This window comes from Heterocephalus glaber, unplaced genomic scaffold (assembly GCF_053883595.1).
Source record: "Heterocephalus glaber isolate CG9 unplaced genomic scaffold, H.glaber_assembly_v1.0 deba00000122, whole genome shotgun sequence".
NCBI classification, from domain to species: domain Eukaryota; kingdom Metazoa; phylum Chordata; class Mammalia; order Rodentia; family Bathyergidae; genus Heterocephalus; species Heterocephalus glaber.
The window spans coordinates 79,621,219-79,648,872 of NW_028258138.1; the positions used below are offsets into that span (position 1 = coordinate 79,621,219).

The following is a 27,654-nucleotide window of genomic DNA, read 5'->3' on the forward strand; positions in this document are numbered from 1 at the left end:
TCTTCTGGGGGGAAACAAATGGGACGTTGCCAGCCACACACACCTTGGTGTGAATCCTTTCCATTTTGCGCATGTGTGTGAAGATTAGTACAGGCACTGGGTGCTAGCTGCAGAGTACATGCCCAGCATGCATGAGGCCCTGGGTTGATCCCTAGATTAAAGGACAAGAAAAAGGTCCCACAAAGAATGCAAAGAATGGGCCAGGGATTTAGCTCAGTGGGGCCGCTGCCTACCACGAAAGTGCAAGTACCAAACAAAAAAAAACAAAGAGTGAAAGAATGTCCTCCAAAGTTTACTCAAAGACATCGGTGTTCAAATCCCAAGCCCACGGTACCACTGATTCATCAGCTCCCCCATTGACTCAATTTTTCCTCCTCCTGCACTGAGCTAGAGAAATGAGAAGGTGGCTCAGTATTTTCGTGCTCCTCAGAAGCTAAGCATAGCGCAGCTGACTTCCCAGGCAGTCCAGTGAGAGCTGATGCTCCAAGTCGGTGGAGCCTCTCACAGACAGGCACCATGTCTTCTCACATCGCTTAACAGTGCTGCCAGAGCGACAGGAATTCTTGACAATGTGAGATGCTCAGCTGCAAAGCTAGCTGCCAGTATCACTCAGAGACACTTGGACAGACATGGACAACACAGGAGGTAGCCAGAGGACCCAACACTTTATTCTCAGAGATGGCCAAAGACGGGCACGTAGAAAGCATTCTGGCTGCACAGCGAAAACAATCAAGTAAAGCCACCCTTAAATCACAGTAAAAAACAAGGCCACCCAATTCTCACACCTAGCCAGGTGAGGTCTCACTGGGTTAACAGCATGCACATGGTGGCCCTGAATCTTGAGAGAAAAAGGTAGACTGACATTACCTCATGCTGCTCCTTGTCAGGGGAATGCAGAGGGTAGGAGATTCACTTATAATCCCTCAGCACAGAGCAAGCTGGTCTCACACACAGGCAGCGTTGGCTCAGGGGCTTATTGTAGAGGAGATGGCCAGGCTCTCGTTCATGTGGGTGATGATGAGGCATCAGATATACTCAGCAACCCCACATCTTTCAAGCAGATCAAGTTCTCAATTTCCTCACACTGGCAAATTTGAGGCACAGACAACAGGTGACCCATGGGAGATGGAGAGTGATCTAGGCCTTCTCAGGCCACTTCAGATAAGAAATATTATATCCATTCCACTTTGCCTCACAAGGTTCAAATGTCCCTTTCATACACAGCTAGAAATCCCCAATCAGTGATAGATTTTATAACATAAGCCTCTAAGAAACAAGATAAGGGACTCCAGGGGCAGATCAGGATGAGAATCATTTTCAGCAAAGTGCAGGAGTCTCCTTGCACTTACTCCTTGACCTCTATGGCCTGCAGTAAGTCCACTGTTACAAGGCACAGCAGGGAGACAGAAGAGCTCCGACCTTGAAATGATATGGCTGCTCAAGGCAGAGGGCGGGCTCTGACCTCTAAAGAGGAACCACAGAGGCCAAGGCAAGGGAGACACCTGGAGAGGACCAGGACTGCTTGTTTTGCAAAGGCAAAATAACAGCTGGGTGCCCCACAGGGAGCCGTGGAGAATTAAGTTTTTTCTCCTGTCAACCTGGGTGGGGCACACTAGGGTCAGTCACAAAGGATTAATCTGAGGGATTATTTTTGGTCCAATATCCCAGAAGAACATGATGAAAATGGAGTAAAGGGAGGCTAGGATGCCTGACACCTCAGCAAGTAGCTTCTGCTATAGACTGAACCCTTATCCATTTAACACCTCAGAAAAACCCTGGTGGCCTCAGTAAGCAGGGAGTACCTCCTCTGCACACCTCCACTCTGACAGCAGTGGGCCAAGGAGACCAGAGGCTGTGTCCTTCTGCTTGTGCTGGCACTGGGACAGCGACAGCACATGGGAGGGTACTGGGGAAGGAGGGGTTGGTTTCTCCAGGGTTTGTTTCTATAACCGAGAAGCAGGGACTAAGTTATACAGCCACAGTGCTCAGATGAGGAGGAGGGTGACTTTATTCACAGACTGCTCAAATACACAGGCTGCAAAGAACAGGGACTTGGACTGACAGACTCATACCCTTACATTGCATTCATCCAGGGACTGCCCTGGAACATTCTGACCAAGAGGCAGAACCCAGCAGCCATACTGGGCAGCCCCTTACCCCCACTCATGCCCCACCCACCCACCAGCCAGGAGCTGAAGCCTTAGCATGGAGTTCTGAGGACAATGTCCAATCTTGGTTTTCTGTTCCAACAGGCTCTGCAGTCACATCCTTGACCTGGGACGCAGGCAAAGTTCGGACCCAGCCCATGTTCTGTCAGGCTGCTGGTCACCCTGGAGATTTGAAAGAGAAAAGGAAGAAGGTTCCAAGCCAAGTTCACCCAACACAAATCAGGCTTCATGCTCATCCTGTCTATATTCTGTACATTAAGAAGATGTAGCCAAAGACCTGCTTGGCCTGATGTCTAACAAGCAGATCATGTGAATGGCATGACCTTTTCCAAGGCTCCTGCTTGCGTCCTCTGGCTTACAGACTGTAGAGGCGACTGGTGTTCTCACGCAAAGCAGCCAAGGTTCGGGACAGCGGCTCCTCTTTGACCCTGGCAATCTCTCGAACTGTGTGCAAGGCCAGGCCAGGGTGGGCATACTGGCAAAGGCTTTTGGGAACCTGGAAGACATCAAGAGTGCAGAACATCGCTATGTCTTCTGCACACAGCCAAATACTGAACTCCCTCCCAGCCCTTGCCCAGCAAGGACCTCTTTGGGGCTGCCCTGTAGAGACCCCTTTACCTGCAGGTGCAGGGAGAGTTCTAGCAGGGGGCTCTGGGTGAGCAGGGTCCCTCGCTTCTGTGGACTGCCCTCTACAGGGTAGGGCTTTGCACTGCCTGGAAGAGAGTGGTTACCCTTCAGCTTCTCTGACCCCTGGACTTTAGGTTCTGTAGAGCAATAGCAAGGACACATCTATACAGCCAGGGTGGGACCTGGAAGTCACTGGGACACTGGGGCTCTAACCATCCACCTCCCTGCCCTCTCTTTCCTTGGTGCCTCAACTCAGCCTGAACACAGCCCTACCTGGCGAGGGAGGAAGTAGGGAGCATCAGTCTCCACAATGATTCTCTCCAGGGGGATCTGTTTCAGAGCGTCCCGGGCCTCCCAGGCAGAAGAGTATGTCAGCACTGCGGTGAAGCCCACAGACATGTTGGGGAAGTACTTTAACAGAGGCTCGATGACTGGGTAGCTGCCGGTGAAGCAGTGCCTGCGGGAAGAATGCCAGGCCAGGTTTTGCCCATAGTTCTCTCTGCAGCAGCCCCCAGTCCCTCTGGGCCTTATGCCCTTAATAAGTAACAAACTTGAAGCACCTGCACTCAAGGGAGGGACTCCACAGTAAGCAAAGACAGGCGCTGCTGCCATTACAGTCAGACCCAGGGCAACCAACCACAGGGAGCAACACTCAGCAAACCCCTCCCATGTCATACACAGCATTATATAGGCACTTGGCAAAGAACACACACTTGGCAAAATCACCACAAAATACGTAACAACACAAGCACAGGAAAAGAACAGAATTAAACTGGTCCTTCTAAGGTTACAACTGCAGTATGCAAAAATTACACCTATGTAGTCCAAAGAAGCACACACAAAAAATGAAAATATTGAGGACATAGCTCAGTGGCAGACTGCTTGCCTAGCATGCGAGGCCCTGGGTTCTATCCCCAGCACCACAAAAATATAGGGAATGGGCTGTAGGTGACTTTTCTTCTCTACATATGACAGCTGCTCAAACTGTTGGTACACTACAGTTAACCCATCTGGGAGCTGAAGGCCACCTTGGGCCTAACACTGCCTTGGCCATCCTCACCCTGGTCTGTCTGCCACTGAAGCAACAGAAAACTGACTGGCCAAGCCAAAGGAGCAGGATATGCCTGTGCCTCAGTTCTGGTGTGTGCTCTCTTCTCTGCTCAGGCTCCTAGAAGGCAGCAGCACAGAGGAGAGGCCTGCAGCTCCAGCCCTGTGTTTTCAATTAACCCCTCTTGCCCATCTTTAACAAGTCACCTCAGGCATCACCTCCCAGGCCCTTCTAGCCAGAAGAAGCACCTATGCCTCCCTCAGTCAGCCCGAACATTCTGTACACGGATGCTACCAACTGACCCCTCTGACCCAGGCATTCTCAGAGCCAAGCCAATGCCCAGCACATACACAAGGCAGCTCAAGGCATTCACCAAACTGGACTTCAGAACCCTAGATGTCCTTGATAAAACACATCCTATGTTTTCACGTTAACTAGGAAAAAGGAGCTTTCAAATTAAAAAAGGAAAAAAAATATCTGTTTAAGATTCCCTGAAGGGTCGGGATATAGCTCAGTGGTGCTGCACCTGCCTGACAAGTGCAAGGTCCTGAGTTCACTTCCCAGTACTGGGGAAAAAAAAAAAAAAGATGCCCTTGAATGTTCTCTGTGTGCTCAGCCACTGGTCCCAAAAGGATGAACAGTCCCCACTTCTGAGAAATGAAAGCTCCCCCCTCACTGGTGTTTCAGGGTATCAGCTAAAGCCAGGTGCCACAGAAAAACAACAGGCAAGTGTGGCAAGAAATGTCATATGCTTCACTCTATTCTTTAGAAAAGGTATTAAAGATGTAATATGAGTTCAGATCTCACAGGACCTCAATACAGGAAAAAAGTAATGAAAGATAAAACGTTATCACTGTTCTCCTCAGTGAGTTTCTCTTTCTCAACTAACATCCCAGACAAAACAGTGTCTTTCATTTGCAGCAGAAGCTGTAGCCTCCTAACCTATGGATCTTGTAGTCGAAGGGCACAAATTTTTTCATGATGTTAAGCAGATCTTCGTCAGCTTCTCGGCAATGGATGACCAAGGGCTTCTTTAGAGAGACAGCCAGCTGCAGCTGTCTCTCAAATACCTGGGAGAAGAGAAAAGCACAACACCATCTGTCAGTGACACTTCAGAAGTCTGTCATCTCTAGAACACCCAGCTCAAGGGCACCTCATTGTGTCCAATTCTTTGTATACAATTTAAAATTACACAATGGAACCGTGATAGCTACTGTTTACCTGGCACCTTCTGGAGAGCAGTGTGTGCTCAAAGCCCTGGGAATGGCTGATAATCTGCACTCTGCACAGGGCCCTGCTGGAGCCAGGGCAGTGACTTGGAGGTAGGCAGTTCACACAGCAGCCACTCAGAGTGCTGTCCTGGGCAGCCGGGGCAGGACAGGGCTTGAGAACACAGAGCACAGAGCTCCTGTCCCTTGCCTCAACAGCCCTAACTTGTGACCTTGTGCTGTTCTGGGACAGGCATGATGCACTTTCTCTGTGCAAGAGCTGTGCCGTACACACACCCCTCTAGCACTCAAATGTGTTGAAAAATAAACACTGTACTTATTTTCTACAATTTGCTTTCTTTATTCAGTCCAAACTGGATATCCTTCTAGGTTAATATGAACAGATCTATTTCATTCGTTTTAACTCTAGCCATTTTTAAAGCTTCATTAGTAAAATGCACATATTTTTAATAATATAAATGAAAAAAAAGGGCTAGGCCAGGCATGGTGGCACACCTGTGTTAAGAGCAATTCTACATAAATTTTGGGGGAAAATCACTTCACAATTAAAATATGGATTGATAGCTGGAGATGGGGCAGTTCTGGTCTTCTGCTGCCAGGGTTGCCCTCCCTGCCTGCCAGCTGGACTGGGAGCTCCCCAACCGTTGACCATCCCGGGGACTCGGGACTGGCTCCCTCCTCTCTCCTTCCCACCCAGGCTAAGTGGGGGTGGCAGAGACCATTACACAATGGGAGGAGGCTGCTGCAAGGGGGGGCGGGGGGGGTGCAGGGTGGAGGGTGCTGCCTTGTCCTTTCTGTGGATCTGCCCTCAGGGGACCGTGGAGTGGTCAGCTTGAGCCTTGTGGAAGGAGGGGGTCAGAGAGAGGGAAGCTGGGAATGTGAGATGAGGGGGGCAGGGAGGTAGGATGATGCTGGGAAGGAACTGCTAACTACCACTCAGAGAAGAGGCATGGAAGCGAGGGGCATCGAGGACAAGGCTGGGCCAGTGGTGGCAGCTCAAGGAAAACAGACGGGCTGCTTAGAAGCCGGCAGAATTTTGGATGAGGACTAAGGTTCGGAATGGAGTGGAGAATGATGTAGGATGGAGGGAAGAGAAGGAAGGGGAGGGGAAATAAAGGAAAATGTGGGAGGAGTGGTTGGGAATATGTGAGTAGCAGGAAGGGATGAGTAAGGCTTGCTGGGGCTGCAGAAGATGGAAATGAGCGGGAAGGTTAGCAGGAATTAGAATGGGCCGGGGATTTAGCTCAGTGGTGCCAGCACCTGCCTCACAAGCACAAGGTCCTGAGTTCGATTCCCTGGTAATGGAAGAAAAAAAAAAAAAGAAAAAGGAATCAGAAATGGGTTGAGAGCTGAAGGGCTCAAAAGGCATGTTCACTGAAGGGAACTGGTGACTGGAAAAAAAATTAAACTACAACTATAACTGTCTAAGGCCCAAGGTCACCTTGCCCTTGAGCTGGCTATGGCATGTGGAAACAACTGTTTTGGCTCTGGTCACAGCTGAGGCTTCAATGGTTCCTTGATGCTGTGGTGCTCAATGGCAAGATTACATCAGCTGTATATAAAGAATTGAAAAAAATTAGACCCCCCCAAATTCAAAGACCCAATTCAAAAATGGGCATCTGAAATGAACAGACATTTCTCAGACAAGGAAGTAAAAGCAGCAAACAAATATATGAAAAAATGTTCAACATCACTCGTCATTCAAGAGATGCAGATGAAAACAACACTGAGATTCCACCTCACCCCAGAAAGAATGGCTGCTATCAAGAAATCAACAAATAACAAATGCTGGCGGGGTTGTGGGGAGAAAGGAACCCTTCTCTCTCCATTGCTGGTGGGAGTGCAGACTGGAGCAACCACTGTGGAAGTCAGTATGGAGATACCTCAAAGAACTAGGGCTAGAGGTCCCATTTGACCCAGCTATTCCCCTGCTCAGTATCTTCCCCAAAGAATTAAAAGAATCATACCACAGTGATATATGTGCACCCATGTTCATAGCGGCACAGTTTGTAATAGCCAAAGCTTGGAAGCAGCCCAAGTGCCCATCAACTGGAAACTGGATAAAGAAAATGTGGGGTTTTTTTATAAAATGGAGCACTACTCAGCCATAAAGAATGAAAAACTAGTCATTTATAGCTAAATGGATGCATATAGAGGTCATACTCTTAAGTGAAATAAATAGGACACACATGTGTAAATACTGAATAGTTTCACTAGTGTGAGAAACTGATAGTGTAAACAAGGGTTAAAATGATTAAAATGAATAATTGATAATTTGAAATAGGAAAAAAGGTCCAAAGACAAAGGAGTGAAGGGAGGGGAAGGGGAAAGGAAAAGAGGGAAAGGAAAAACTATGAGAAAAGAAAAAAAAAAAAAAAGGAAATGAAATCTATGTAAATAGGGAAGGGCAGAGGGGGTCAAGGGTGCACAGGTAATGGGGAAAAAAAAAAAAGAACCAAGATATATCATGTACAGGTACAAACACCCAATGATAAATGTAAATGAACTGTATACCTAAAATGTACCAATAAAAGAACAACAACAACAAAATAAATAAATAAATAGCAACAACAACAAAAAAGATTACATCAGCTGAAGACATCCTGGCTCTTTGAGAACGGAGTAGTAATAAAAAAAAAAAAGAGAGAAAGGTTTCACTTGGGGAGGGACAAGTTCCTTATCAGCTCAACTCATCCCACCTACAATTGTAGGAATGCTCTCCTTTCCGACCTCATCAACATAAGAACCTCATTGTCAACATAAGATCCCCATTGACCCAGGATTACTGCAGCCCCTTAAGTCACCTGGTACTCCCTCCAATTATTGTGTGTACCCAAAAATAATGGCTTTGTCCACTCTGAGGCACTGACCTCCCGGCCCCCCATATACTTTGAAAGTACACACTTTTTTCTCTTTAGTCCTTGTGCCCCCTTCACAGTTGGAGGATCTCAATACCCCTGTAATCGCAGCACTTCAGGGAGGCCAAGTCAGGAGGATCACAAGTTTGAGTACCACCTGGGCAATTTAGTGAGACCCTATCTCAAAACTGTTATAAAGAATCCACTTGTCAACAAACAGGTTCTTTGTCACCAAGAAAAAGAAAAGTTTACTTTAGTTAACAGAGACTAAAATCAGGAGAGTCTAGCAGCTAGCTGGGAAAAGCTGAGTTTATCACATCCATGTGTGAATGGGCTGACACTGGGAGAGAGAGTGGCAGCTAGCTGGGAGAGATTTCATCCTTGAATGGATAGGCTAACACCGAGAGAGAGAAATATTAGCAATTAACTGGGAAAGGAATTAGACTTATATAGGTATTGAAGGGCTAAGGAATCTGGGGTAATATATTTATGATTTGTATGCCTAAGGATGGTCTGCTCAGGTGTGTAGACAGTTACTAAATTTTACGGAGCCAAGGAGGTTATATTCTACATCTTGCGTCCCCTTTGTCCTATTTACTGGGAAGCTGCTGTTGTTTGCCTAAAACAGCCTGTTTGCTTTTTCCTGTTGGTTTAGGGCAGGCCTGACAAAAATAGAAAGAAAGAAAAGAAAAAGAAAAGAGAAACTTTAAAAAGGGGTGGGAGAGCATCCCTGGGTTCAAGGTCCAGTTTCACAGAGTGGGCAGGGTAAAGCAAGGGAGTAGGGCTAGAATCTTTTCTTTCTTTTAACAAGGTCAGAATAAACCTATTACTTTGTTATGAGCAAATTACTTCATCTAAAACAGTATTTTCCTGAGCAGCTTTTTCAATTGTGGAATAGAATTCATGTTAGCATTTTAGCATGAAATTCAGAGGTGCATTTGGTAGTAGTTATTTCCACTTGACGACATTTATAAGTCTAATGCAGGTTAGAGACCCTAACCTTTTTGAAACAGAGACACTAGCCAATACCAATTATGTTGGCTCTTTGTTTTCAACTGAAGGAGACGATCACAGACACCCCAGTGGTAGAATGCTTGGCAGGAGCTTTAGGTGGGGCCATACCCCTCCAGATGCATCTTCTACCTGTTCATCTGCTCCCCCTTTGACCCCTACTGGGGCAGGAGGGTTCAACAGAGCCCAACTCAACCTTTTCATTGTGTTGCCTCTAAAAAACTATCCCTCGGAATAGCCAGGAATAGCCAGGAGCCAGGCGTGGTGGCACACACCTTTAATCCTAGCACTTGGGAGACAGAGGCAGCAGGATCACCTTGAGTTTGAAGCCAGCCCTGGCTAAACAGTTCAAGACCAGTTTGAACTACATAGTGAGACCCTATTCTCAACAAACACACAAACAATAGCCAAGCAAACTATTATAGCCTTAGGGTGAAATATTACACAGCTGTATAAAAAGTGTAGTTTTCAAAGTATAGTTAATAGGAAAATGTTTACAAGTAAACATTCAAAACTATTACTTTTTAACTTTTTATTTTTTCTTTAGAAAAACACATGGGACAAGGATATGTTGAGCTCAGTGACAGGTCATGTGCTTAGCATGCCCAAGGCCCTGGGTTCAATCCACATTCATAGGACATATTTCCTTGGCTCAATGGCAGGTGATGACAAGCCACCAACTATGCCTTCTAAGTTTCCAATGAACACTGCCATGAAATGTATTATGTTCCAAATTTCTTTTTTTTTTTTTTGGTACCGGGGATCGAACTTGGGTCCTTGCACTTGCGCAGCAGGTGATGAAACCACTGAGCCAAATCCCTGGCCCCAATTTTTTTTTTTTTTTTTTTTTTTTTTTTGGTACCGGGGATCGAACTTGGAACCTTGCGCTTGTGAGGCAGGCGCCGGAACCACTGAGCTAAATCTCCGGCCCCCAAATTTCAAAATGTAAAGACCAAAGAGTTCCCTAGAACAAAAGGTCCTGTAGCTGTGTGCAGCTACCCACAGCACTTGTCCTGACCAGGAAACGATGCACATGAACACACAGCAGAGCTGCCATTCACCCAACACACTCTGGTTCCTGAGGGTCCATCTTTTCCAGGGGTTCGGGAGTTCATCAGCCTCCCCAGGGGTGTCCTTAGGCATTTCTTACATGCTTATTATCTCAATTATAATTAATTCGAGTCAAACACAGAGGTAGTTGCAGCCAGGATTCAGTCAGCAAGATGGGGAAGGATGCTCCATTCTTCCTGGCTTTCGAACCCAAGGATTCTCATAATCATATTGAAGGGTGTGTGCAAGTTACACATGAAATATCTAGGATCTAGTCCTTGGGAGGTAAAGAGTTAAATCTGTGAACACACAGATAAGGAAAAAGTTAATGGGGGTTTACCCCAGGTAGCAGGATAACTACTCACTTTAATATTTGTATTCTTTTCTTTTCCTCTATTTTCAAATCCTTCCAGAAATATTAGGTAACAGACCAAACATTTTTTTCTTTTTTGGGTGCTAGTGTGTGAACCCAGGGCCTTATGTATGTTCAACCACTGAGCTACATCCCTAGCCTCCAAACTCTCTCAGAAGAAGCCAGATATGAACCCCTATCAAGGTGCCCAGATCTGCAGTTCCCAAGAGACTCTCTTCCCTTCACGGGACACAACCTGAAGCAGCACCCACCAAGAGCCTATAATCCCTGGACTTTGAGGGAATGTGACTCAAGGCAGAGGTGTATCCAGGGTGGTTGCTAGTCGCCATTCTCTTTTGGGCATCATATTTTAGACTTACACCAAGAACCCTCTTTTTCTGTTCATCCTAGCATCCTTCAGTGTTTTATTTTGCTTTTTCTGAGACAGGGTCTTGCTGTGTAGTTCAGGCTGGCCTGGAACTCAGAGTGATCCTGCCTCAGTCTCCCGAGTGTTGGGATTACAGGTGGGCATCACCAGACTCGGCTTCCTCCGGTATTAACAGAAATATTTTCCAGCTGTTCTCTCTTTTACATCAGCTTTGTGTTTTGCCCTAACCCCAGCCAGTAATTTGCTTCCTCTGACTATTTTCTAGTCTTGTGTCCCATCACACCAGGCCAAAAAATAGCTGAAGACTGCACTGATCACCTCTGGTATTGCTTCAAGTCCAGCTTTCTGGGTAGCATGCCCATCTATTTCCATAACCAAATCTGAGACCTTAGTGATTAACAAAAAAAAGGTAGGGCCCGGGATTTAGCTCAGCGGTTTCACTGTCTGCTGTGCAAGCCCAAGGACCCGAGTTCAATACCCAGTACCAAAAAGCAAAAAAAACAAAAACAAAGAGAAAGGTACTATGAAATACCAAGTAAGCATTCAGTGAACACCTGCTACCCAAAACACTCCTATGAGGGTTTTCTTGAAATGTCCCTCTTCCCACACTGCTCCTGCCCTGTACCAAAAAAAAAAAGCCTGTTGGGAAAACAGGGTATTAAATATTTGTCTCACTTCCCTAAAAAAACATTTTTTTCTCCTATGTTCAGACTTAATTATTTTACTATCAGGTCTGGCTAATAGATTACCACCTCAAGACAGATCTGAGAGGACATCGATGGGAAAGCTGGCAAGCAGCCTCTGCAAGGCAGGACCACACACACCTGCTCCCTGCTCCAGGAGGCCTGGAGTCTGGAGGCACAGGCATGAGGAGACCCAGCAGCTTGCTTCGCTGCCCAGGATTGTGACATATCCTCCTATGAGTGCTGCAGGGGCACAAGAAGGGATGGGGAGAGGGGCCCTCCATTTCTACTCATTCTCAGTCAGAAACCCACTGAAATGCTACTAGGACTCTTAGACTGCTGAACACTCAAAAAATATTGGAAGGAAAAAGTATTAAGATAGCAACAGTCATTATCTCTGGCTAAATGAGAATTATCTTTAAACATTTTTGTAATTTTCAAATATTCCACAGTGGGCTGATTTAACTTTAAAAGACAAAAACAAGGGCCAGATATTTAGCTCAGTGGTTTTGAGGACTGCTGCGCAAGCACAAGGACCCGAGTTCCATGCTCGGTACCAAAAAACTAAAAATAAAAAATAAAAAACAAAAACAAAACCCAAAGTTTGTTGCTTCCCAAGAAAGCAAGCAAGCAAATGTCTTGACACTGATATTAGCCACCTGTCACAAAGTGCCTCTTCCCCCTCTTACATAAGAGCGCTGACAGCTGGGAGTGTAGCTCAAGAGGTACACAGCTTGTCCATCCCCAGTACGGCAGAGGGGAAAATGCTGAAAGGTAAGAAATAGCTTGTAAAGCATTTGACAAATGACATCCAGAGAATGGGACAGGAGCAAGGGAATTTTGATGACTTCTAAACTTTTTTGTTCCAAAAGTAGAGAAAATCTTAGTTAGGTTTCAACAACTAAAAGAATAATTATAATTAAAGCAGACTGAAGCAAGCCTTGTTACCTTGTGTTGTTCTGGGACAGGTGTGGTGCACTTGTAAGAGTAATCCAGGCCCATTTCCCCAAATGCCACAGCCTTGGGGTGCCTTAAGGCTTGCAAAAGATTTCTTTCTTGATTCTCACTATAGTACCGTGCAAAATGAGGGTGACAGCCAAAGGCCCCCCAAACCTGATCCTCCTTCAATAGCTCCTCCCACAGGCAATCTGTCAGTGTCCGAGGATCACAGAAGTCTGAGATGCAGCCCTGAAACTCCTTAGGGAAAGAGCTGCTATACATTTTCCTGAACTTTGTGAAGGTCCCTTTGAAAGACAGCTTGGAGTAGAGCATGTCCAAGTGACAATGGGTATCAATGAAGCCCTCCTCCAGGCCTGGATCCTGGTGGCTCCTTGGCAGGAAAGTAGATGTGTGTCCTCCACCAGAACAAGGTGGTGTCTCCTCTCGAAATGTTCTTTTCTCCTTCACCTCTTCTCCTCCAGAGCTTTTGGAGAAATAAAACGAGCGAGAATTCTTCGATCTGCCTTTATCTTCGGCCTTCAGGTCTTTGGAGGTATTCTGGGCACCCACTGTAGGGCTGGGGGAATAATCACACAGGAGGCTGCAGCTCCTCTTCCCAGCATGCACTGTGTCATGGCTGCTGCTGCACACAGAGGGGTAGCCTGGAGTCTTGGGGCTGCTGGTCCAGTAGCTGGCATAGTCACACCATGGACTACTATACAAATGAGGAGGGTACATGACATAGTCAGTGGGGAAGAAAGAAGGCTCTGGAACTGCTGAGTATTTCAGCGAGATGGGCTCCTCCTGAGAGAATCTCACTGTAGAGACTTCGTCCACATCAGACCAGTCACTTCCTGAAGAGAGGTGCTCCAGCACCACCTCCCTGTCTTTATGCTGCAGAAAGGAAATGACAATGTGTTAGTCTTCCCACATGCAAACAACCCTTGTGCTTAGAGGCCTGGTGTGAGGATGGCCTGTCCCTTCTGCAGCTCATGTGGGAGGCTAATCCCCACTATGAGGACTCAAGAGGGTGGAAATTTAATCCAACTGTAGGATTTGGAGGTGGGGCCTTTGGGAGGTAGTTTAGGTTAGCGAAAGTCATCTGGATGGAGGCCCAGGATTGAATCCTGTTGGCTTTATAGGTTGATGGACAGAAACCAGACAATAAGACTCAAGTGGGCTTGCTATCTCTTGCCATGAGATGCCCTATCGACCCTGGGTCTCTGCCAGCAAGAATATAGTCCCTTGACCTTGGACCAGAACCACACGAAAATGATAGTGTTATTAGCAAGGGGATCAGACATAAATCCTGGCTCATTTTCTGTGCAGCTTTCACAGAACCACCTTTCACCTGGTTGCCTTACAATTTGCACAGATTCCAGAAGTGAAATCTGCCAGGTTATAGCACAGGCTGCAGCTGTGAACAGTCCTATCAAGTTTGGGGAATGCACCTGTGATCACTGCACTCTGCCCCTAAAGGGGATGCTATACCTGTGGTTCCTTTGCTTAATGGTCCCTCTGGAGAAAAACTGCTCTGCAGAATGCACTCCATACTGAGGATCTGAGGGAAAGCAGTGACACCTAACAACATTTCCAATACACCCAAAACACAAACCACTACCTCTGTGGTCTAAAACATGTCCCCAAATTATTGGGTCTGTGGCTTCCCCCCTTGAATCCATGTTACTATGCTTCATCTGCAATCCACAGAACACAGAAGGAAAGCCATGGGAGCTCCAGGAGTAGGCCACACAGCCTTGTGGCCTCTAGCTGTGCTCTCAGCTGGCTTACTCCAAGGGCAGCCAAGCCATAACCAAGAAGTCACCTGCAGGTATAGGTGTGTGGCCTGGCACCCACTAAGCTAAACCAGCACAGCTGTCACCCCATCCAGCCGTGGGAGAGCCCCACATGAGGTCTACCCTGGCTACACTTTCTCAACTCCTGAGCCACAAAACTGAAAGCAAAACAAACCTCTAAGCCACTCACTAGCAACAGTAACATGAACAGCCAGGCCTTGCCTCAAATCGATTTAGCACTAACAGGATGTAGGCAGCACATGGTCAGGAGCTTTTGTTTCTTCACTGAGATCTTCTGGACAGGGCCTGGCAGACAGTAACTGCTCACAAATATTCACTGAATCTATAGAACTAATGGCCTCATCTTCACATCATCACCAAGTGGGCAGCATTTTAAAAATAGATTTTAAAACCCACCCCACCCTAAAATACTATGACTCAATGGTCCAGAGTTCAGGTCAAGAAATCTGTCTAATTCTCCATGTAACTTTGATGCAGCAAAGTCTGAGAAATACAGTAAGCACACAGATACCAACTGGGACTAAAGTCAACTTTACTTCAATCCATCATTTCTTGCTAATGAAGTCATTTACATCTACCAGTGCCAGATAGCTTGAACAAGAGGCCTTATAAGGTTATTTTTTTTGCCAGGCATGCATAGTGGCACATGCCTGTAATCCTAGCACTTGGGAGGCTGAGGGAGAAGGAAGGATCGCCAGGAATTTGAGGCCTGCCTGGGCTACATAGCGAGTCTCTGTCTCAAAAAAAAAAAAATATTTTCTTAATAGTTCTATAAGCAAATATAGTCCACACAATAAAACAAAAAAAATTCACTATGATGAAATGATACTATTTTTTTTTTTTTGGTACCAGGGATTCAACTTGGGACCTTACGCTTTCGAGGCAGGTGTCAGAGCCACTGAGCTAAATCCCTGGCCCCGAAAAATTCACTATGAAATATCATTACAATCAAATTGATTACCTCCTGAAATCAAATGTGTTTCTGTTATACTGTCTATACTTATTTCCCGTACCTCCACATATTCTTCAAATACTGACAATAAATACTGACAACAGTAACAAAAATTTTTTTTATAGTACTGGGGATTGAACCCAAGGCCTTCACACTGACTACCTCCCCAGCCCTCTTTTTTCGAGGAAGGCGGTGGAACCACTGAGCTAAATCCCTGGCCCCTCAGCCTTCTTTTTGAGACTATGTCTTACTAAATTGCTAAGATGACAAAACTTGAGATTCTCCTGCCTCATTCAGCCTCCCAGAGTGCGGGGGTTACAGATATATGCTATCACACCCAGCTATGACAACAAAATTTAAATGAATCACAAGCTTCCTATTGTAAGCTTTCTTGCTCTGTATTTCTTCTTGCTACTAATTTTTTTCCCTCATACTGGGGATCAAATCCAAGGCCTGTGTAACCTAGGCAAGTGCTCTCAGTGGGCTACATCCCTGCCATCCTGAGCCCTTTTTATTTTTTAAGACAGGGTTTTATTAAACTTCCCTAGCTGGCTTTGAACTTGTAATCCTCCTGCCTCTGCCTCCTGAGTAGCTGGGATTACGTCAGCCACTGCGCCACTTATTTCTTGAATAACAGAAATATCCAACAAGAATCTTTTCTAAAATGCAAGGCAAGGACTAAGGTTGTAGCTCAGTGGTAGAACAGGTGCTTAGCATGTGGGAGACTCTGGGTTTCATCCCTGGTGTGCGAACACACACCCACACACACAAAATTAAATTGCAGCATGTTTAAAGTTTTATCTGAGGCCAGGAGTGGTGGCACATGCCTATAATTCTAGCACTCAGGAGGGCTGGGGCAGGAGGATCACCATGAGGTCAAGGTCAGCTTGGGATACAAGTGAGTTCAAGGCCAGCTTGAGCAAAGCAAGACCTTGTCTCAAAAAATAAACCCAAAGTTTTAACTGAACTTTTGAAGCTACATGGGAGTTACCTGGGTATTCTGTCAAAGTAAATACTACTATATTTACTTTGACTGTGTTCAACTCAGACAAAAACAACCTGTAATCTTGCCTGAGCTTGACAAGTTTTGCTTTTTCCTGAATTTTCCAATGAGACATACTACAATCATCACTCTCCTTTTGCACCTCTATACCTGAAAGTTAGAGTACTTCTCACACACACTAACACGTAACATCTTTGCTATCTAGCTCTTCATGTATATCTACATCAATATATATAAGGCAAGTGTGGAGGTGCACACCTGTAATTCTCACATTCTGCAAGACTGAAGAAGAATCACAAGTTCCAGCCCAACCTAGGCAACTGAGACCTCGATTCAAAAATAAAAGGGCTAAGGATGTTGTTCAGTGCAAAGGCCCGGAGTTCAATTCCAAGTACTACCAAAAAATCTATTTCACTATTTTTTCCAACAAAAGTTACTCTGAGTAACCAAAAATGCCCAAGTAAATACAGGTAAAGTCTTCATCCCAAAGAAATATCCCTCAGAAAGGAAGGCATCACTTTATAGTCAGACCCTTACAAAACCTGTGGCACTACACAATACTCTTTTATTTAAAGGAGAAAGGAGACAAAGGACCCCAAAAAGCCTGTCAGGTTGGCTGGATTGAGATTCCTGGAGCGCTAGCCAGATGCTGGGGGCACTGTGCTCATTGGAGCATCAAGTGCTGTTAGAATGTGGGGCCCAGCTGGAGGAAGTGGGTCTCTAGGGATATGCCTTTGGATGGTGTATCTCCCGCTGGCTGCTGCGCACTTCCCTGTATTCTACTTCTGTGCCTCTACCGAGTGAGCAGCTCTTCTCCACCATTTCCTTCTATCATTTTTGCCTTGGAGCCAAATGACCATGGGCTGAAAATAAACTTCTCCTCCTTTAAGTTATGGATATCAGGTAGTAAGTAGGCCCCAGCAGTCAGAAAGCTAAACAATATAGAGCTCAACCAGGCTCATTTTGGATGCTTACTGAGGTTCCCTAAATTTGCTTTTTTTCTTTTTTAATTTGCTGCTTTTTTGTTTTGGTTTTGGTTTATTTTTTATTTTACTTTTTGGTACTGGGGATCGAACTCAGGACCTTGCACCTGCAAGACGGTGGCACCGCTGAGCTAAATCCCCCATCCTGGTTTTGGTTTATTGAGACAGGGTCTCCCTATATAGTTCAGGCTGGCCTTGAACTCACTATGTAGTATAGGCTGGCCTCGAACTTGTGGCAATTCTTCTGCCTCAGCCTCCCAAGTGCTACCAAATAGTTTTTAATCCCCTTAACTCTCAAACAGAAAACATGAGAGCTTCAGGTAATATAAACTGATAGAAAAACAACAAAAATAGCAGAGTTGGAAGATAAAGATGAGGAAATCTACAAAACAAAGAAACTGGATAGAAAATAAGACAAAAGCAACAAAATTAGAGGGCTGGTTCTGAGAATCCAACATCCAATTAATGCAATATAGAGAATGAGAAAACAAAGAAAAATATGGAAAGAAAGCATCAGCAAAATAATTCAAGAGCCAGCTGTGGTGGCCCATGCATGTAATTCCAGGACTCAGGAGGCTGAGGCAGAAAGGATTGCTATGAGTTCGAGATTAGCCTATGCTACATAGTAAGTTCAAAGCCAGCCTGAACTATACAGTAAGACCCTGTATCAAAAACAAAACAAAAACCCACCAAAAACAAACAAAAGCCCCCCCAGAAACATTGAAATTGCTGGAAGATAACCTAGGGGAAACACTTGAAGCCACAGACACAGGAAAAAGACTTCCTGAACAGAACTCCAATAGCAGAGGAAATAATATCAAGAATCAACAAATAGGGTTACAACAAATTAAAAAGCTTCTATACCAGGTGTGGTGGCACATGCCTGTAATTCCAGCACTCTGGAAGGCTGAGGGAGGAGGATGACAAGTTTGAGCCACTTGATGACTTAGAAAAACCATGTCTCAAAATAAAAAATAAAAAAGGCTGGGGTTGTAGCTCAATGGGAAGGCCCTGTGTTCAAACTCCAGTACTGAAAAACAAACAAGCAAACAAAAACAATGAATGATGGCAAGGATGCAGAGGAAAAATGAACTTTCCCTATGTTGTTGGTGGAAATGTGAACCAACGCAACCACTATGGAAATCAGTATGAAGAGTCCTCAACAGAAATTCCACTTGACCTTCCAATACCTCTCCTGGGTATATTCTCAAAAGAACTAAGGATATCATACAGTGATATGTGTATACCCATGTTTACAGCAGTGCCATTCAAACAGCTCAGCCCTAGAAAGAGCCTAGCCACCTATCAACAGATGAATGGATGATGAAAACAAACATGGTCTATATACACAACGGGATCTTAGCCATAAAGAATGAAATTGTTCCATTAGCAGGAAAATGGATGGAACTCAAGACCATCATGCTAAGCGAAATAAGCCAGACTCAGAAATTTAAATATCACATGCTTTCTCTTATCTGAGAAACCTAAAATACTGACAAAATTTAAATATCGCATTGTTTTTCTGTCTTTTCTTTTCCACATTGTTTTTCTTATATGAGAAACCTAAAATATAAATCAGGAGCAAAATACAAGATATTAGGAAGTAGGGAGATCTTTTTCAAATGGAAAGGAGAATAAGAGATGGAGAAGGGAGGGCTGGGGACTTAGCTCAGTGGTTCTGCTGCCTGCCTTGCAAATGCAAGGTCCCAAGTTCGATCCCCGGTACAAAAGAAAAAGAGAGATGGAGGAGGTAAGGGGAAAGGAATTTTTAAAAATGAGTTGAAGAGGGAAAAATGGAAATACAGCTTTTGAAAATGGAAAGAGGAAGAAAAGTTGGAGGAAACAAGGAGGAAAGGGGACAAAAAAAAAAGAATCACGAGGCATTACGTACATGTACAAACTCTCCATGATAAATGTAACCTTGTATACTGCAAACATGTATTAATAAAAAAATAAAGGAGAGACAACAGGAAACTAAAAGTTAGATTCTTAGAGATGGGAAAGGGGACCACGGAGAGGTCAGAAGGAAAAAGGGGAGGGAGGAATTGAAAATGATCAAGGTAAGTTAAACACATATACCAGTTTCTCAAAACAAACATCACTATTGTGTATTACAAACATGAACTAATTTTTAAAAAAAGATTTAAAAAAGAAAAATTTCTACAAGATTGCAGGGAGAAAAAAATGAAACAATCTTATACCAAGGATCAGGAACCAGAATAGCTTCAGACATCTCAACAAAACAAAGTAAAAAGACAAAGGAACAATGCTTTCATTAACCCCTCTCCAAAATGACTTCGACGTTGGGATTTCAATAAAGCCAAACTTGGTATTAAGGTTGAGTATAAAGGCAGTCTCAGACACTTCAGCTTTCCAAAAAACGTCTCCCATCAGTAACATTTAGGGGGCTAGGTGAGTAGCTCAGTAGCTGACGTGTGATACCTTTGGGTTCTATCCTCAGCACTGCCAATGACACCAACAACATCATCGTCATCATCATCACAATTTAGGAAAGACCAAGTACATATTTAATCAAGAGAACTAAAAACCCAGATGCTTGATGTGTGCTTCACTTACCTTTTGGATTTCTAGACTCGAGTCAGCATCATCCACAAACTCTAGAGGTGGAGAGGGCTTGTCAATGACTGTCCTTTGGCCCCCAAGTGGCTGGGCACAGGGTTTCTCCTGAGGGTCTATAACCACTCTCCTGATACAGAAGGTGCCCTTGTCTAACACAGGCCTTTCCTCTTCCACCCTGACCTGTGGGGATGGCTCTTTCTTCTTCTGGGGAGCAGTGAGGCAGACGCTCCGGGCTGGTCCTTGGTCTCTTGGACTTGGCTTCACCCTGGGGGCTGCAGCCTCTCCTTTCCTTCTGGGCATCGACTTTCCCAGGATGCCCTGGATAGCTTTCAGGTAGATGACAGTGGAGCCCTGGTCTTGAAGCCTATCCCTTTTCCTCTTCTGGATCTTGTCTGGCTCCTCCATCATATCATTCTGACCCTCAGCTTTAGCTGCAAACTCAGAGCTGATGGAGTTACGGGAACTATCTTTGGAATCAACCTGGAAGGAAAAAGCCACTTTTCAAAGGGTTATCCTGAGAGCACTTTCACGTCTGAAGCACTTGGCACATTACAAATCCATGGTAATTCTGCCAGCCAAAACACAAGTGATTGTTGCTGAGAAAAAGATGTTTTCACGATGGGGATCTCACCCTACTCCGGGGAAAAGCGCCACTACAAAAGGGACTGAACTGCAGCTATTTCTTATCCCCTGCCTTCTCAGCCATTGGATGACACCCTGTGTGGTGGTGGGAAGGAATGAGCTGGGATTAGCAGTCAAATGAGACAAGCTCCTGGAGGCAAGGCCTACCACAGGCCTTACCACACACGGAGACAAAACAGCAACTCCAGACTTTCCCACTGAGACAGCTCAGTACCATATCTCAGAGTCCAGGAAACCTAAGGACCCAGGGAGGGTCAGGGTGGGTCCAGCAAGCTCCAGCTCCCATTCAGACTCCAATGTCCCATGTCCTAAGAGTTCTTCCCACTCCACCCCAAGCCTCCTTCAAGTTTCTTGAAGGAACTCCTTCCCCAAATCACTATCTTGGTGCAGAAGGAGGACCCCTGTCCCCGACTGCACCAAGCTCCATCAGGAACATTCAGCTTCCCTTCATACCTCCCCCATCTCCCCAGAGACTATGCTCGGTCTCAGTCCGTTCCTTCCTTCTTTTCCCTCAGGGGAAAAGCTAGACTATTTGTCTGCAAAATTACTTTGCTGTGAAACTGAGAACCAGTCTAATCACACCTGGTGTAAGAACACTGCATAAATCTCTAAAAGCCAGGCGTGGTGGTGCACAGCTATAACTCGAGCACTGAGGAGCCTGAGGCAGGAGATCACTGTCAGTTCCAGGCCAGCCTGGGCTACACAGTGAGTTCAAGTCCAGCTTGAACTACATAGCGAGACCATTTCAAAACAAAAAATCTCCCCAAGAACCATCCCAAAAGCCAAACCTTCTCAGCAGTGACCTGTAGTGGGCATTCTACAGGCCCTACAATTTGTACTTCTAACTCATTTGTATTAAATTCCTCTCAAATGTAAAATGTAAATACACTCAGAAAAAGGAACCCCACATCAAGTTTACTAATCCTTTTTCTCTACTGTGAAGTTGGATCTAGTTGGAAATACTGTATACAGATGTTAGTATAGGCTTAGTACTTTTTTCCTAGAAGTACTTTAATCAATGGCAGCTGTTATTTTGGAAAGGTAATCAGGAAAGGTGGCTTATACTTTGATTTTGAACCTCTCTGAAGTTTCTAATACATGAATTTTCCAAGTTGGGCATATAATCCTAGCACTTGGAAGGCTGAGGCAGGAGGACCGCCACAGGTTCAAGGCCAGCCTGGGCTACAATAATGAGTTCAAGACCAGCCTGAACTGTATAGGGAGACCCTGTCTCAAAAAACAAACAAAAAATTTTTCTAACATGTGTCTACAGGCAATATCTGGGAAAAGGAGGCAATGGATCATTCTTATTTTCTTAACACTTGCATACATTTAAGAAAATCTAAGGATTGGGGATGTAGCTCAGTGGTAGCGTGGGGAGACAAAAAGTAGGAAGATCATAGGGTGGGATCACACAGGTCTTGAGTTCCAAGCAGAGGTTTAGGCTAGAGTGGCTTTTTTTTTTTTGGTGCTGGGATTGAACCAAGGGGCCTCCACATGCTAAGCATACATGCACACTGCCACTGAGCACCCCATCCCAGAGTCACAAGCATTTTGCTTATTTGTGTTGTGTGTGTGATTATGGGGACCAAATGCAGACGCTTGGGAATGCTAAGCACACACTGTACATACTCCCAGTCCAGAGTCATCTATCATCACCATCATCATCATCATCATCATCACTATTGTGCAGAGCTAGGAATTGAAACCAGGGCTTCACATACCGTAGGCATGCATTCTACCAGTGTGTGACATCTCCAGTCCCTTTAAATTTTAGACAGGGTCCTCCTATACTGCCAGCTTTAAACTTGTAATCCTCTTCCCTCAGCCTCCTAAGTAGCTGAGATTACAGGACGTGCTACAGTGCCCAGCAGTCTTTTTTTTGAGACAGGGTCTCACTATGTAGCTTAGGCTGGCCTTGAACTCTCTACACAGCCCAGGCTGGCCTCAAACTTGCAGCATCCTCCTCCTGAGTGCTGGGATTACAGGCATGCGCAGCCATGCTTGGCAAAGTGATCAATTTTTAAAGTGTGTTTTCTAAAATTTTAAATTCTGTGCTTGGAGGACTTAGCAGGCCTCACTCTATCCATAAACCTGTTGTTTGCCAACGCCGGCTGTGAAGACCAAGACTACAGTGAGGGTAGAAAGGAGGGTTAGGATATAATGATATGCCTTATACTTTCATATAGATTTGTAATTCACAGAGCTGCTACACCTGTGATCCTGTTTTACAAAAGGGAAAACTGCCACATAGCTTCTAAGTGGCAGAACTAGAATTCAAATTCAAGTTCTCCTAACATCCTAAAAACAATGGGGAAAAAAAAGAGTTTGAAACATAAAAGTGCAGGGTGTGGTGGCACACACCTGTGATCCCAGCACTTGAGAGAGACTGAGGCAGGAGAATCTCTGTGAGTTTAAGGCCAGCCTGGACTACACAGGGAGTTCAAGGCCAGCCTGAAGTACATAGTGAGACCCTGTTTCAAAAAAAACAAAATAAAAACCAAAAGTAAAAAACAAAAAACATGAAAGTGAGGAAAAGAGGTTACCGAGGTCAGAGATAGTAAGCACCTAAAATGAAAGTCAGTGGGGATGTTTTGACAAGTGCAAAAGCCTACAAAGGCAAGGTTTAGGCAAGCCTTGGGCAGAATATGCAAAAGATGAGATAACCACCTAGCTTCAAAAAGTAGAGATTTCATTTTCCTGGTGGAACTGCTTGATGAATCATACATTCTGAAGACAGGAGGGAAAGAGCAAGTGGAGAGGTCATGCTAGCCCTTATCAACAAACATACTGAAATAAACTAAACCTAAAATGATGTGTCAATAAAGAAAAAAAGCCCAGCAGGGTGGTGCACATCCGTAATCACTGAACTCCAGAAAGGCTGAGGCAGCAAGATCCAAGTTTGAGGCCAGCAATTTAGCAACTTAACAAGCTCCAGAATAAAAAATTAAAAGGGCTGGGGTTGTGGTTCAGTGGTAGATTGCTCCTGAGTCCAATATCCAATGCTAAATAAGTAAAAAAATAAATAAGGATCATCAACTAACATTAGAATTTGAGAAACCCTCTTGATCAAATGTCCTGGAAATAACAGAGGAGCAAAGTAAGGCGGGGCAGCAGGAATCTCCAGTGATTCTAAAATCCCTAGGGCTGGGAATGTCTGACTCAGTGGTAGAGCTCCTGAAGCCCTGGGTTCCACCTTGAGCACCGCAAAAAAACAGAACTCTCAAACCTCATCCTTCTGAATACTGTATGCTGTCTCTTGGCACTGGGAACTGGATGAGGAATGCTGGGGGCACACAAAGAAAGCCCAGTGTATGACCCCTCAAAATTTACACAAGACACATAACAAGTGGGTAGGTAAAAGCAGGAGAATGGAAGGTGATCTTGGAAGGATCTAGAAAAGAACATGGTTTCTGTCAGTGCCCCTCAGATGTGGTTGCTCAGACTTTGGACTTACTAAACAAACAAGTTCCCACGTGACTGCAGAGCAAGGGGAAGAGGTACAGACTGAGGCAAAAAGCAAGAAAGGCAGTTTGTAATTCACCAAGATGAGCGAAGGATTGGGCCTTGTTTCAAACAAGCCCATGCCCTAGTGTCAGAGATGGACAATTAGATGGGTGCTCTCAATACCCTCACATATGGTACCCTCAGTGGAAGCCATGTTTCTACTTACAATGTCAATCTGCCTTTTCTCTATATTTATCCTTACAGAAACTCTCTAATAACTTAGAATGCAATCCCAGATTTGGGATTTGGCTGCTAAAGTCTTGCTGCCATCTGCTCACTTAGCTCTCCAGCACCCATCACACTGTGGGGGAGTCATATGTTTACCTCTGCAGCCCCATCACTACACTCTCTGCTCCTCACAAGGCATATTATCTGACACTCTACCCAAGCTCACTTGGATGGCTTAATGACAAGGTTAAAGTACATCAGCCAGGTGTGGTGATGCACACCTGTAATCCCAGCACTCAGGAAGCTGAGGCAGGAGGATCGCTGTGAGTTCGAGGCTAGCCTGGACTATATGGTCAGACACTATCTCAAAAAATGAAAAAAGAAAGATAGATAGGTACATGAACAAAGCCCTACATTTACTTGACTTACATCAGTCATACTTCAGTATTCTTACACCTTTTTACCGTTTTTCAAGTCTGTTTATAAATAGTATTACTCGTAAGTTAAAAAAAAATAAAGACATCCATGCACTCACTGAGTTCAGACTGTGAGGTCAACATGGAAAAATGTGGGGCACCTACCCAAAGGGTTCCCTAGAATACACAACCAAATACAAAATACCTCATTTCTCAGGTACATGTAAGAAGCCACTCAGGAAGGCTTAAAAATAATTCTAATTCTTGTAAGGCATGCTTTTATTACTTGTGTAAAATAACTTTCCCTAGGAGCAATGCCTATCTCATCTCAATTAAGTTCTTTTCTTGCACTCCTTCACATACAGAATTCCTCACCTTTTCCAGACCTGCAGTTCAAAACCTAGAAAGTAGACTCTATTCAGACACTACCAGGCACACACCAGGTCCTCAGTAAACCTCTGTCTGAAGCCTGACTGACTAGGTGATAGAACGGAGCGCCCTTGTGAGGCACTCCTGTTTGCCTCAAGTATTGATAAATCCCTCCTATGTATTTCTAGTGAAGGACAAGACTGCTGACCTCCAAAACCAAAACTACCTGGGAGGCTGAGACAGGAGGATTGCCTTGAGTTTGAAGCTACCCTGAACTACACAGAGACCCTGTCTCAAAAAAACAAAAACAGGGCCGGGGATTTAGCTCAGTGGTTCCACTGCCTGCCTCGAAAGCGCAAGGTCCCGAGTTCGATCCCGAGTACGAAAACCAAAACAAAACAAAAACAAAGACAAAACAATCACCACAAAACTGGAAAACCAAGCAAAACTCTAATAATGCTGGAAACTATGACTTTAGTGAAAGCCACAACAAGAACCAAATTCCTTGAATCTGTGATTCAGCATGGTTCAAGGTACAAGAGCACACAATTCCCTAAACTGACTGAAACATAAAGCATCTTTTTGTCTTCTCCTATTGTAGGGATGGTCCAGCCCGGCTGCACATTTACAAACACCTGAGAAGCACGTGAAAATCTGGAAGCCTAAACTACACTTCAGTTGGTCTGGTGTGGTAAAGCAGGCACAAGTATTTTGCAGCTTTCCAAGAAGTCCCCAAATGCCATCAAGTTTGAAAACTCTCCACTCAACTTTGGGCTACCCCAGGAGGTCGGCGATCTTCCCAATATGGGCGGAGCAGGGAAGACCCCAGAGATCTTCAAAGACCTGATCTTTTTTGAGTTTCCTCCCAACAAACGCCCAACTCCAACCTCTCAAGCCACGCGGAACGGGCTTCGCCGATTGCAAGGCGTAGTGGATACTAACCTTAAGGAGGCAGGCGTCCTCCTCGAGAGAAGCCATTTCTTCCAAGGAGGCGGCGGGACGGCGCAGAGGGGATACCTTGGACGAAGGGCACCTCCGAGCGCTCCGACTCAGGTAGCCTCGGGAGGCGGCCCCGCCCACACCTACCCCGGAGGAGCGGGAGGAGGACGTGGAGCAGGAGGAGCAGGAGGAGCAGGAGGAACAGGAGCAGGGGGAGGAGGAGGAGGAGGAGGGGGAGGAGGAATTTCTGCGGCGCGAGGAGGAGCTCCGGGGTAGTCTGGACGCGCAGGCCGCATCGTCCTCCCGGGTTTTCAGGCGCGCAGGGCTGAGGGCCGCTCGGGAGCGCGACGCAGAGCCAGGAGGCTGCCGGCTGGAGGGGGCCACATCACCGGGGCCCCGGAGGCAGCTGCGCTTGCGGGGACGCCCTTCCGAAGGGCTGCCCCAGCGGTACCCGGCCTTGCGCCGCTCCGACGCCATGGGCACCTGAAGGAAGGCAGAGGGGCCTGGGCTCAGCGCGCCTTCGTGCCGCTCCCGCTCCCTCCCTCCCTCCGCCGCCGCGGACTGCGGCCACTGACCTCTCCTGGCCGCTGCCCATCACAGTGTCCGAGGTTTAGAGACCCGCCGCGCCCCGGAGAAGTCCAGCGAGCCGGCCTCCTGCCCGCAGAGGCCCGGTCCACACCCGCGGCGCGCTCCCGAGGCCGCCCGACGCTTCCGTGTGCGCGGCGCGACGCGCGACGACGGCTTCCGGAGCGGGCGCCGCCAGGGACGCCTGTGGGCCGCGGGCGCCGAGGCCGAGGGCAGGGCCGGTCCCCGCGCGGCAGCCCGCCCCGGCAGACCGCCTCAGGACCGCCTGCCCGCCGCCTCAGCGGTCCCCGCCGCCACCGCTGACGGCTCAGAAGCCTACCCGCGGTACCAGGCCACCCGCCTGACTCCGAACTAGCCCTGCGGCCCGCGGCCGGCGCGCGGCAGGGCGGGGCCTGGGCACACTGAGGGCGCTTTGCGCTCCACAGGCAGGGGTGGGGCTCCGAGCTAGACGCCGCTCCTGTTGGTCTAGCGGCTTGGAGGCGGGACCCTACGCCTTACGAAGCTCTACCATTGGCTGAAAGCCGACGGGGCAGAGCCGTTCACGTGAGCCCCCAAAGCGCCAAGCTCCGCCCAGCGCGCAGTGCGAGTCGGGCTTCCTTGTTCGCTCCTGTTGTGACTCTTAGGATTTGCACGGGGAACCCGCACGAAGCCCTGTGCCCTCACCACCATTTTACAAAACAAACGGAACAACACACCCATAAAGCGAGACTACAAGAGCCGACGTGGTTGCGCACGCCTGTCATCCCAACCACTACGAAACCCAAGGCAGGAGGATCACCAAGTTCGAGGCCAGCCTGGGCTAGGTAGTTCAGGCCTGCAAGACGCTGTCTCAAAAAAAAAAAGTTGGGGCGGGGATTTAGCTCAGTGATGCCGCCGCCTGCCTCGCAAGCGGAAGGTCCCGAGTTCGATCCTAGGTACAAAAAAAAAAAAAAATTTATGATCTTTGAGGGTGTCCAGGGCTGCATAGGGCCCACTGGCCACAGGCTGGACACACCTGGTTGTTTCAAAATTGGCTGACTGAGCACCGGGGAGACTGAGAGGCAGGAGGATCACAAGTTCCAGGCCTAGTGAGTTCAAGGCCAGCCTAAACGACAGCAAAGACCCTGTCTCAAAACACCAACATGCACACGCACACACAAGAGCACTGAGGGTAAAAATGAGTGATCTAAAATGTTTTCCCCAAAAACATTTGAACTGAATCTGTTCTTTGTCATAAGCTCAGGTTTCTGCCTTTTATCAACTAAGCTGATTAGACCTAGTATCTAAGCATTTGGGTGTGGACAGCCTGGAAGAAGTGTTAAACCTGGAAGAAATATTGATATGGATAACGTAAAGTAACT

At 46.3% G+C, this 27,654-nt stretch overlaps 1 protein-coding gene across 6 annotated transcripts; it reads right to left on the reverse strand.

Annotated features, from left to right (window-relative positions):
- Positions 1 to 646: 646 nt before the first annotated feature.
- Tatdn2 (TatD DNase domain containing 2) lies at positions 647 to 26,709 on the reverse strand. 6 transcript variants are annotated; one of them, XR_002396008.2, is made up of 9 exons: positions 26,305 to 26,709; positions 25,733 to 26,212; positions 19,686 to 20,168; positions 12,363 to 13,247; positions 12,104 to 12,181; positions 4,786 to 4,913; positions 3,069 to 3,252; positions 2,787 to 2,881; positions 647 to 2,664 (listed from the first exon to the last, which is right to left on the reverse strand). XR_002396008.2 is itself a non-coding variant. In XM_021260605.2 (9 exons), exons 2-8 carry the CDS (start codon positions 26,204 to 26,206, stop codon positions 2,524 to 2,526), a joined length of 2,373 nt encoding a protein of 790 aa, XP_021116264.1. In that variant the 5' UTR covers positions 26,207 to 26,212; positions 26,305 to 26,706; the 3' UTR covers positions 647 to 2,330; positions 2,492 to 2,523. The 6 variants fall into 6 exon arrangements, 3 of the variants coding, with proteins under 3 accessions (XP_021116264.1, XP_021116284.1, XP_004835398.1); XR_002396001.2 differs by lacking the exon at positions 2,787 to 2,881 and having other exon boundaries at positions 647 to 2,330; positions 2,446 to 2,664; positions 26,305 to 26,708; XR_015453464.1 differs by lacking the exon at positions 12,104 to 12,181 and having other exon boundaries at positions 647 to 2,330; positions 2,492 to 2,664; positions 26,305 to 26,707.
- Positions 26,710 to 27,654: the final 945 nt, after the last annotated feature.